This window comes from Haliotis rubra, unplaced genomic scaffold (assembly GCF_003918875.1).
Source record: "Haliotis rubra isolate DU_JTF1 unplaced genomic scaffold, ASM391887v1 Scf131, whole genome shotgun sequence".
NCBI lineage: Eukaryota > Metazoa > Mollusca > Gastropoda > Lepetellida > Haliotidae > Haliotis > Haliotis rubra.
Window position 1 is genome coordinate 1,888,449 of NW_025765237.1, and position 11,997 is coordinate 1,900,445.

The 11,997-nt window shown below is 39.6% G+C and overlaps 1 protein-coding gene across 1 annotated transcript; it reads right to left on the minus strand.

Moving 5' to 3' along the window:
* Positions 1-6,898: 6,898 nt before the first annotated feature.
* On the minus strand, positions 6,899-9,747 carry LOC124267454 (carbohydrate sulfotransferase 1-like). Its single transcript, XM_046702376.1, has 2 exons — positions 9,576-9,747; positions 6,899-7,688 (listed from the first exon to the last, which is right to left on the minus strand). Exons 1-2 carry the CDS (start codon positions 9,725-9,727, stop codon positions 6,899-6,901), a joined length of 942 nt encoding a protein of 313 aa, XP_046558332.1. The 5' UTR covers positions 9,728-9,747.
* Positions 9,748-11,997: the final 2,250 nt, after the last annotated feature.

An 11,997-nucleotide genomic window follows, 5' to 3' on the forward strand; every position in this document is an offset into this window, starting at 1 on the left:
TCAATTTGTTTTGGTTGATTTATATTCCACACATTACTATTTTGTGCAAATACAAAAAATGAAAAGAAAATGCAACCTCACTGTCACATGTTTTTGGCATGATATGCAATGTGAGGCAAGGTTGTATACTGAGTCCCTCTCTGTTGTCATTTTTAGAATAAAAGCATTATGACTACACCCAGATATAGTCCAACTGGTACTAATTCTTATGTTATTTTCAGATGATGTTTTGCACCACCGAAGATAAGAAAATTATTTTGAACACTGGAAGTTAACGGTAGACAAGAGTGATTTCGTTTAAGATAGAGGGAAGTTATCAGTTGCTTCTTGACTGGAGATTAATCTACGCCTTCAGAGAATACGTCATCCTTCATATGTTCATCAATCAAATCTCTACGGTGGGCGGTGGGGTAGCTTAGTGGTTAAATCGGTCGTCACCCTGAAGGCACAGGTTCGATTCCCCATATCGGTACAATGTGTGAGGCCCATTTCTGGTACAAGACAAATCTTATTGATAACAACTTCATGATTTCTTTTTCACAACGTTTCTGGGCCAGTTTCTATGCCCTTCGTCGGTTGGATGGCCCAGAAACGTTGTGAAAAATAAATCATGAAGTTGTTATCCATAAGATTTGTCTTGTATTACTGCACCAACTTCTATATATACCTTTGAAGAATCCCATTTCTCTTAGTTTTTGCCACTGATATTACCGATTGTTGAAACCAATTTGAAGGCATGACAAGGCCTACCCTACAACAACTACAGACAATAAACGTTTGAAGAGTTTATTGCATGAAGACCTTACTTACAATAAAATAGTGAAAGTGAAAAGCAGGTATTCTTGGCAAGAGTAACATGTTTGCACTGAGTGAAGCACGAGTACCTTATCAATTAATTATATTATCGGGAATGTAGTGCGTCATGTCGGACCACATGTCATCACCATGAGGAGGCCAATCACGGACCTTGAATTCGACCTGACGCGAATGTTTGATTCCAGTTATCCTAAGTGTGTTTCCCACTGGCAGGGAGGTATACATTAAGAAACATAGATTCGTATATGAGTGTCTGTCCCTGTCAAGCACTATTTGTCTTGCCGGGATTGGTTTCAAGGCAAATCTGTTGAGCGAAGCGAGTTGGATAAGTTTCGAAACTAGCTAGATATATGGTATCTAACACGCTCGAGTACAGTTATCTGTTTCTTACTCTAAAATTGCACCGTTTTAGCATCGAATCGATATATGACGGGTTGCAAAGCAAACCAACCTTAATCACAATTTCAAACTTACCAGGAGAACGAAAAAAAAAGAGTTTTAAAATCTGTTGCAGATTTTCTACACAATCCATTATTAAACCATAGCCATGCTTGGAGCAAAATCATTGATTTAAACATATTTTATTCACAAATGTGAAAGGGATTGGGGACAAGTTATCCAACTTAAAATACCCGATCAAAAGCAAAATCATTTACGTACATGACCAGCAGATTCTCACCAAAATGTAACAGAAAATGATTATTTTGTGTGTGCAGTACAAAGCAGAATCACCTTAGTCACATCAAAATTACAGAGCAAAATGACCTTAGTCAGCGAAGTTTTATGCCAAAAGAGCCAGGGTTAAGTTTGGTCTATAATACTTCAATAATGCCGGCTGTTTTGTCAAATTTGACTTTAATTATATCTAGTGGTAGTAACATTCATTGCTAATGACAGGTTTTCATACTTTTACCAGCTCAAATTTCATGAATTTCTAAAGGGATTGTGGTTGAATCTTAATCCTCAAGTCCCACAACAAACAAACTCTTAAGAACAGCTTTGTTCCCATTTATTCAAATAATAATGTGGTGTAGTGGTTAGAGCGTCCGCCCGGAGAGCGGAAGGTCGCGGGTTCGATCCCCGACCGCGTCATACCAAAATACGTTAAAATATGTTACTTGTTGGTCCCTGACTGGCGCTCGGCATTAATGGGTACAACAAGGACTGGTCGGCTCGGAGTCAGTATAATGTGTCTGAGTGGGGTATTCTTGCTTCACTACTACGTGATATCTCAGTGAGCTAGCACTATAAAACCAGCTTAAGTCTGGGCTAGTCAAGCAGCCGCACATACACATACACACGCATGCACGTCGTCATATGAGCGAAATATTCTCAAGCACGACGTTAAACCCACTGTCACCTCACCTCACCTCAAATAATAATGCAATTGAACTTCAAGTGAAACATTTGAGGGAAAGAAAATACATGTATGTCCATTTGATGTAGATAAAACGTCATTTGAAGTAAGTAACACTTCCATTTAAGGTAAATCGAAACGTCTATTAACAAAAAATACAAAGGTGTAATTGAAATCGTTAGCTAAATAAATATGGAACATGACCTTCAAACGAAACATTTCAGGTAATAAAAAAAATGTTCATTGGTGGTTAATAAAAATTCCATTTGAGGTAAGTAAATTTAATTCTTAAATTCACAACAAATTTAATACAAATGGAAAGAGGTAATTGAAAACATCAACATTAAAAATTCGCTAGAAGCTCTTGCAATCTGCAAACACATCGTAGCTTCTTAACATTACAACAGTTTTTGTAAGTGTTTTAACCAATTTTCTCATTTGAATGTTATTCTTACATCAAAAGTGGTTGGGTTTTGTTGAAATGGGATTGCTTTTCGTCACATACATGTAGCAACTCACCTCAAATTCACCAGAATATGGAGAAATCGAACATTCTTCACGCAGCACTGCATCCAAAAACGTGGGCAAACTCACTTTCGTACCTTCTTCACAAGAGTTGGGTAATCATTACCAAGCAAAAAGACCAAAGTCTGACTAATGCCATTTTAACATAAATCGAGATATTTTGAAGAGTTATATTTCGAAAAGTAATATCCATATGAAGACCATAGGGAGATGAACTGGTAGCTGTCAACTAGAGCTACCATTTTGTGCTGTTATTAAAACATGACCTAAGTATGAAGGTAATAGTGTTTTGCAACCCTTCATATGGTGTGTCTTTTCCCCTGATTGGTGATGATTTGGATATTTTACGTCCGTTTCCCATATTTCGTAAACCTGATGAAGGCGCAAACATACGCTCGGAAACGTGGTGTTATTCACAATAAAGAAGTTGAAATCCCTATATCTTGCTTTTCTCATGCATTCCACTTCTAAATGCCCTTCAAAGATTTGTATTAAATGACCATTGAAACTCGTTAAAACGGGTTAAAACCATGCACCCCTTCTTTTTCCCCTCCTTCTCCATAAAGCTGTATCCGCCCCTGTCGGGTGTTACATCACCCGATCATATGTTTACTTAACTAAAGTACTGTCGGAAAGAGAAAAAAATAGTTTTTAGGCTGTTACTCTGTATCCGTAAAATTTACACAACTGCAAATAGTATATGTCGGATCCGTAATAGGATATCCAGTAAAGTATGTTTACTCGTAAAATCGGACAAAACATAGAAAAAATACCAATAGCTGCTGAAAACAATAGATGAGACTATAGATGGCAATTAGGACGCTCAGCCAGGTATGACGACGGACCGTCGACTTACCTGGCATGAAATTCATGTGCTGCCTTCAGACATAAGGGGCCATCTCAAAGATATTAGTACTGTATGCTTTTACGTGTGTATGGAATAGTGGTGGTCCGATTAATTGAAATAATCGAAGATTGGTCGCAGTGGCTAAACGACCAAGCAATCGATCACAATTTCTCATAATCGAACACAAACGATTTTGGAACCGCTGTAATAGAATTTGAAATACTTGATGATAGAACATATCTAGGACGTTGTCAGGGCCTGAAAACGTGTTTATTTCTAAGAAAACTCACTTCACTTTCTGAAAAGTCATGACTGAATATTTCTTGAAGAATCTGGGAAGTTTATGTTACACTGGAACTGAATTATTTTACACTGGATGTGAAATTTGCAAATGTAATTTGTGCAGTTTCAAAAACTAAAACAGAGAACCAAATGTTTTTTCTTTATACTTATCTGCAATTACAACCTGAATAGGAAAATCTAAAAAATGACGCGAACCAATTTTTTTCGATGATTGGTCGTTGGTATTGAACCAATCATCAATTGTGAGATTTCAACCAATTCCCAACCACTAGTGTGGAATATGTCTCATATATTGATTAACATCTTACTTGCCTTTCTTTCATTTGGTTTATGTTGAGATATGTAAAAGAGTATGATACCCATAGAAAAGCTTAAATCCGCCATCGTATTGAACGTCTCAAAATATATAGGTGGCACGACAACCCGAAGATCGACCGGCCTGGATATTATTTGTAAATTGTTATGCAGGCCGTTTATTTCCCCAGTTTTATTCCCCTAAAGGATTATCTTATCTTAGCTGATATCTCTATCCCCCAGCCCAACCCCAACCACCGTCTGTGACACCCGTCCTGGTTTTGCTTTTGAGACGACCCCTCCTACCTGTTTCTTTTAATAGTGATAGTGAGACTCCGTGGTAGCTACATCCTTAATAGTTCCAGTATTAAAATTATTATTTTTTACGTCAGCTATAGTTTATAATGAAGCTAAGTCTAATTTCAAAATGGGCCTTTAAAAAGTGCCCTTTGTAGTACAATATCATCGCACACTAATTTGCATAAAGCCATGGTCTGTTCCAAATAAGTTACTTTGGACTTAGAAAAAACCCGCATTGCTAATTTCTGCACTAATCACTCCTCAGTAAAGTCCTTTTTTACGTTTCCTATCTCCCTACCTCTGAGACTGTGGTTAGGCCGAACCTAGTTTAACATATATTTCACAATTTCACATATTAACTACATAAATTGTAGATATAAATGTGAAAAAAGCGTTCGCTCGTCACTCCGAAGACCCGGCTTCGATTCCCCACATGGGTAAAATGTGTGAAGCCCATTTCTGGCGTCCCCCGCAGTGATATTGCTGGAATATTGCTAAAAGCGGCGTAAAACCATATTCACTCACTCCTCACCGGTAACATGTATGTGGAGTGGCAGTGGACATAGGCAAGAATAGGGCATCCCCATGGACGCCTTGCTAATTGCATTCCCTCCGTAAACAAGGAAATTCACATTTGACAGCTACGCGTGGGACCTACCCGTCTCTACCACGTAAATATTTCTGCTTTAAGATTCAGAGATTCAATGACAAAATGCTAACGGTGTTTATTTTTTTTAAGAAACAATGTTTTGGGTTCATATTTGGTCGGAGGGGTGTGTGACTTTCGAGTACCGCAACCAGCTGCATTATATACATATCCATGGTTATGCTACAAAGACGTTATATGTACGAGGGTAACGAAAGATAGATGTTTTTCTGGACGCTGGAATGTACACATTTGTTTGCTGCAACGGTATCCATCTCCAGCATCATTTATCCTGACCTGTCTTGTTAATTCATCATCTTCGTTCCGCCACCAAACGATGACACTAGACGAGCTAGTTTCCATTGAAATATAACACAACACATAAACTTCAATTTCAAGAGTATGTCTTCAAACATTACATGACCTTGCCTTAGTGGGCGATTGTTAATACAAATACACAATGCCATTTAGAAAGTGGTCAAATGTAACATGTTATATTTGGGATTACACTTTCTTAGTAAAGTACATATTCTAGTAACTTTGTTGGGTTGAGTCCCATCCGGGATTCGAACCCACACCCTCAGAGTCAGACACCTAATCGCCAGCACACAAAGTCAGCCATCTAAACCACTTGGCTACCACAGAAAGTATAATCCCAAATATAACTTATGTTAAATTTAAATCTTTGAATACGCTGATCTGGGAGCAGCATGAACCCCAATCCATGATGGCGACAGGTTGGCGAGGATGCATCAACGTGTCCTCAGAGCTGGTAGCTGCAGCTGACAAAACCATGGCTTCGGCTTTGTGGTCGACTGTCTGCCACGTAGTCAAGGGGCACCACTTCACAACTACGTCAGCCGAGAGAAGCCCGATCCTCGTGCCCCTTCTGCTGGCATGACACTCACTGACTATTATCTCTAATCAAAGACTTAAGCAAGATTAGAATTGGAAGGTTCTAAGCATGTTTTCTGGTTTAATGAATTCAAAGGAGATTATGATGGAGAAAAGGCCTCATCTGGTGAGGTGGGAAGTTGGCGGTTGTGGTTTTGTTGGCAATACATGAAGATGTGGGTGGAATTGGGCATTAGAGGCTGGTGAACTCCAGTGGCTGTCGTGGAAACATGTGAACGTTCGGACGGCGGGATGAGGAACAGGGTAAGCGGTTGTGGTGAATATGTCTGGGGGGATTCTTGTGTAAGTATGGTAAGCCTTTGTGGTTGTGGTTGATTCAGGTCAGAAGGCGTGTAAGAATGACCTTAAATGTAGGAGTGACCTTAAGTGTAGGGGTGACGTTAAGTGTAGGGGTGATGTTAAGTGTAGGGGTGATCATTAAGTGTGGGGATACCTTAAGTGTAGGTATGGGGTGTAGGTTGACCTTAAGTGTAGGGGAGACCTTAAGTGTAGGGGGTGACATTAAGTGTGGGGATACCTTAAGTGTAGGGGTGACTTTAAGTGTAGGGGAGACCTTAAGTGTAGGTATGACCTAAAGTGTAGGTTGACCTTAAGTGTAGGGGTGACGAAAAGTGTAGGGGTGACTTTTAGTGTGGGGGAGACCTTTAGCGTGGCGGGTATCACTTGCAGTTATTTCAGCTGGGAACGTATATATAATGGTTGATTTCAATGCAAGACGAGCTGAATGTAATTTATTTATCTTTATGTTCATCTTAAGCTTGATCAGTGTTTCTGTGGACATGGGCAGGGACGCGGGTGAGGCCGAGGGGGGTGGGTGGGGGTGGATTCTCTGTGCAGCTGCTTTGTACAGGTTAACTCACTGTTAAAGTGGATAACTTAATATCACTCCAATGACCTAGCGAGTGTTCCTTGTTGTGTACATGGGAACACTGAGATTCCGAAGGTTGTGTTCGTTAGCGGGTAGATACCCCATCATCTTGTACAAAGGCTCACAGATTTTGTCGATAACAGCCACATGACTGTACAATAGACTTGTCCGCCATTTGGAAACAATTTGCCTGGAGTTCTTGTTGGTACACAAGGAGTTCCTTCTACAGATGTTGCCACTGCCACTCGTTATATTTTGGACATAATCTCGGATGCTTGTAGTTAAATTTAAGCCGAGGAATCTATAGATGTGCTCTGTTGTCTCGAAAGGTCTCTCGGCTAAGTCCTCATATCGAACGGTCAAAATGCGCTGAGGGTAAAATGGTTTTATCTCTGAAGAAACATCCAAATCCCGTTTTACTCTCTGACAGAAATTCTCTGCATGTATGTCCAAGCTATCAAAGGAGATCTGCCCTACGCTTTTCTGAGACCGGAGTGTGGCCCTCGGATCCCGAATCAGGTGAATAATTTTAATGTTTTTATGTTTGTTCATGAGGTACCTCATGTCTGTCATATTGAACCTGATGGTTTTAACACATGATACAGGAGCCCTGACGCAATGCCGCTCTAACACAGGAAGACAATCAAGGGTTCCAAGGATCCCTGGCTTCCGGTTCCTGCAGTTGTCGTAGTCACGTGTGTCAATGCTGTTGTGCATGTGACGTTGACCCAGGGTATAAACGTCAATGCCGCGCATGTTACATGTCAGGAAGTTTTCAAGTGTTTTCTGCGATACTGAAGGCACTCTTCTCTGTAGGCTGGACGCAGAAAACAAAGAGTTGATTAATCCATTGTACATTTGCATGAATAAACATTTTTTGTGATTATTCCATATTTAAGAAAGAATTCACGTTTGTGGCTCAAAATGATATTTTACCATGTTTTACTTTCCACATGTAAATCTATGACATACAGGCACCCAGTACTACTAACTGATTTGTAAACATTTTACTGACTCACTCACGAACTGCATTTACGTTGTCAATATAAGTCTGAGATAAGTCACAAAGGCACTATATCAAATCACACTTCTCCAAAAATATATAATGCATTTCTCTCAATGATAGGTATCAGCCCTCAGGGAAGCTACCATATAATGTTTTAGTTTTTAAAAAAAATTACGTATTTAGATTAAAATATTAATCAAAACGTTCGAATGAATTAATGCAGCGTTGCATTACATGGATTCTCGCGCCCTCTACAGGCCAAACATTATTTCAAGCGAACCCGATAGAGTTATGTCCCTTGGAGCGCTCATTAGGAATATCCAACGCGCAACTTGCGATTGAAACCAGTTCGGTAAACACCACGTGCGACAGTTTTCGATGTACGGAGCAACTGAGTGAGTGAGTTTAGTTTTACGCCGCACTCAGCAATATTCCAGCTATATGGCGGCGGTCTGTCAATAATCGAGTCTGGACCAGACATTCCAGTGATCAACAGCATGAACATCGATCTGCGCAATTGGGAACCGATGACATGTGTCAACCAAGTCAGCGAGCCTGACCACCCGATCCCGTTAGTCGCCTCTTACGACAAGCATGGGTTAATGAAGGCACTAATCCGGACCTTCAAGGGTTACGGAGCAATTGTTTAAATTTCAAATATGGCAAGTGCCCTATGTTTGAAAGCTGTTCGACTCGAAGTTTCATTTATCTTCACCAAAGCTAGGAATAACTCTCCACTTGTTTTTGAAAGCTCAAAATTCATTTTATCTGCCACGAGAAAGAGAAATAACTATTTAAGCAAAGCAAAACTTCTGGTTGACAGTCTTTTCAAGGGAGATATACTTGAATATCAAAAGTGACTAAAGCGTTCATAAAATAGATTATTCTCCATATATGCTGCCTAACGCTGTTTGAAATGTTCTCTTGCATTCATTTTTACTATTTATATTGTATTTGTACATTTTTTTTCTATTCATTCACTTTTATGTAAACCTTCTGTGAAAGGAGATTGTCAGACAAAACATGTACTTTGGGCCGGAGGCCTCTAATACTGTAATAAGACACTTGAACTTGAAACTTGAACTAAACTTGACAATTGTGCACAAAACCGTTTCATCAGAACCAATCTGTTACGAAACCGTGGTCGGTGTGAATCAGAAGATTACTTTTGTGTTGCAGGATGGCACCACAAGAACACAAAAATGTCGAAGGTTACTGAGTACATCCAACAGGCGGACGTAACCATATACCATAGCCAGCACTTTGACCAAATTTGTCATCCATCGAGCATGACTGGGATATCACTGACCACTAACGAACTTCGCCCTGCAGGAAGAATGGGACGGAACGAACCAAGCTGACATTGGACGTTTGATTAAGAGAATGCCTCGTCGATTCTGGGGTTGTTTTGAGAACAGAGGCGATATTAATGTGCTTGACTTTTCATGGTCAATGGCGTGATGGGCAGTAGGGCGCTTTGGTCAATCGTCTAACAGGATGTACGGTCAGCTGAAGTTCCACGACTAATGCAAAGCTCTCAGATGTCCCCGTTTCCCTGTAAAACTATTTATCTCATTATAGATATTAAATAGCATCAGTGACACCTTTTATAATGGAAAATCACCAACTGTATTCTAACTGTACATATCTAAGGTCGCTTGCTTGCTTCCTTTCGTAACACACTGCCCGGGTACATACCCCTCATTGAGAAACATTAGATTCATTTTCCCCTTGCGGAACCGCTCTATAGAGTGAAGCGGTTCAAACACGTAGAAGACATCCGGGTTATTCTGGATGACATCACCGGTGAACGTGGATCCACTGCGCATGTACGTCAGAAGAACTACCATGGTCTTCTTTTCTGTGGCTTTATTGTCTGGAGTGCAAACAGATACAATTTGGGGTTGAAATACGATGTATTTGTCGGATGTATAGCCGCTAGAGTGACCGCCCATAACTTGATCATGTTGAAGAAAACCTCGCCATAAGTGCCAAGTGGTGTTTCTCTGGACGTTGATTCGACGAGTTACGTCATGCTGCGAGATACCAGACCGAAGCATATCTATAGCTCTCCATCTGACATATCTCCTAGGCCTACCTTGTGGAATTTGTTCCAGAACGATACATTGACGTGTCTCCGTTAACTTCTGCATTGCTTACGCCTGCATTCTGGCAAATTTCATGCAATTCGAACCAAAACTTCTTTGTTGTATTTCTTCGACCATATTAACGCAATTCGTCTTTGGCTCCTATCCAAACATTCGTTCAACATTCGTTCAACATTCGTTACCAATACTAAATTAAATGTCACAATAACGTTTGCCCTTGAGTAATGCATATAAGATAAAGTTTTACTTTTCCCTGTGGCTTCAGTCGCGAATTTCCCCGCTGACAGTGACTCCAGCACACCTTCAGTCGTCGGAAGATACCCTGTAACTTGAAATCAAAAGCTGTGTTAGACATGGCAGAGTATTTTGGACACTGTCGAAACATTTACAATTCCAAATACAGGAATGTTACACGGAGTTCAAAATAACTCTACGATTTGAATCAACTTGGTGTATAGTGACTTAATTATTTTCACGCCAATACAAATAAAAGAATAAATTCAAATGCTATACGAAACAGAGCATCTGTCATAATATTACAAGGTAATATCTCACTATATTGTGGCTGCTTCACATAAAGGGTTAAAGCCAGGCCGACAGCCAACAACATCAGAAGTTTCATCAGTCGTTTGCACCGGATCATTGTCAGCTAGTGCTGCAGTCGGAGACAGTGTTCTTTAAAGTATCTACACGGGGTAGTGTGGAGACCGCTGGAACAGAACACAGAATCTTCAATCTTGGCATTATCACCACGGCATCATGGTACGCAAATGATTACATATGGACATGCTGGTTGGATGATTCTTAGCAGAGCTATGATTGATCATGCTCTCTTGGTTCCTCTCGTCTAATTAAGTGTCCAACTAGACCATTATTTTAGGAAAAATATTTGATAAAAATGTCTTTTATTACTCATATTCAAAATGTTAAATCTGCATGTTTGAAATGTCGTGTTATACTAAATGTAGTTCCACTGGCTAAAGGGTTGGAGGCCCGAAAAATCTCCATCTCTAAAGAATATTGAATAAGATCTGAACTTTACGGCACATTCCACATTCAAGAGTTTAGCACTTTTCACCATCAAGTTGTTTGATTGTGTCTTGTCGCTTTTGGAACCTTCCCAGTTGAAACATATATGTTGAAGAATAAGCATTTTATAAGGATAAAACTGCCGTTGCAATATGGTTTAAACATATTTTTATTTCGCAAAACAGAAACCTGAATTAACGAACAAGCCTTAGGCTTATGTTAACCGTTATACCTAGTTTACATAAGCTGAATACATAACATAGTTAAATGACAAACGTAACAACTAGAACGTAAACGAATGATACTGGGGAAATGGACACTTAAACACAATGTCATAGCTGTGATTACACAATAAATACTTATCATGCCTAGTAATTAATGACTGCCGCTGCAAAACTAAATATAAAATATAAAGCTTGAAGTACATTGGGTATATAAATGATGTTGTGGCATTAGTCACAGGAAGCGCTTACTTTTAGTAATACACTGGTGTAATGAGTTTAGGATTTTACTGTTAACTGATTTAATCAGTGACTCGTTACCGTAAAGTACTGTTTTAATATGGTAACCTTGAATATGAAAATCCATATTTGTTCTTAATTTTTTCTACATGAGAAAAGGTAGTGAACAGCGTCTTTGTTATCGTGACCACACAAACATCTGGATGTTTCCGATATGTGTCGATTATATGTCTTATGTCTGCGTTAAGATCACTACAGCCGAGTTTGATGATTTGACAAAATCTAGTCCCAACAGCTAAGTCAAAGTAATTGTGGGTTTTTGTTGGGCTTGCCATAGCTTTAAATTGATTCAGGGAAGTAGCATTAACTGCTTCATCGGGCAAGGAATTCCACGACATAATCACGCTCGGTAAAAATGATTGAGAATATCTTTGCGTTCTACAGTTAATTGTTGATTAAACAGATTTTATTGGTGAACGAAAGGGATTGACAAACATGCCTAAACGGCTTATGTTAATGCCG

What these genes read in the sequence shown, in the direction of transcription:
- LOC124267454 (XM_046702376.1), bottom strand. Translation starts at nt 9,727, where the DNA reads ATGGTAGTTCTTCTGACGTACATGCGCAGTGGATCCACGTTCACCGGT. An exon ending in CTAATGTTTCTCAATGAGGG is followed by an intron (nt 7,689 to 9,575) that starts GTATGTACCCGG and finishes TTCTGCGTCCAG; the next exon opens with CCTACAGAGAAGAGTGCCTT.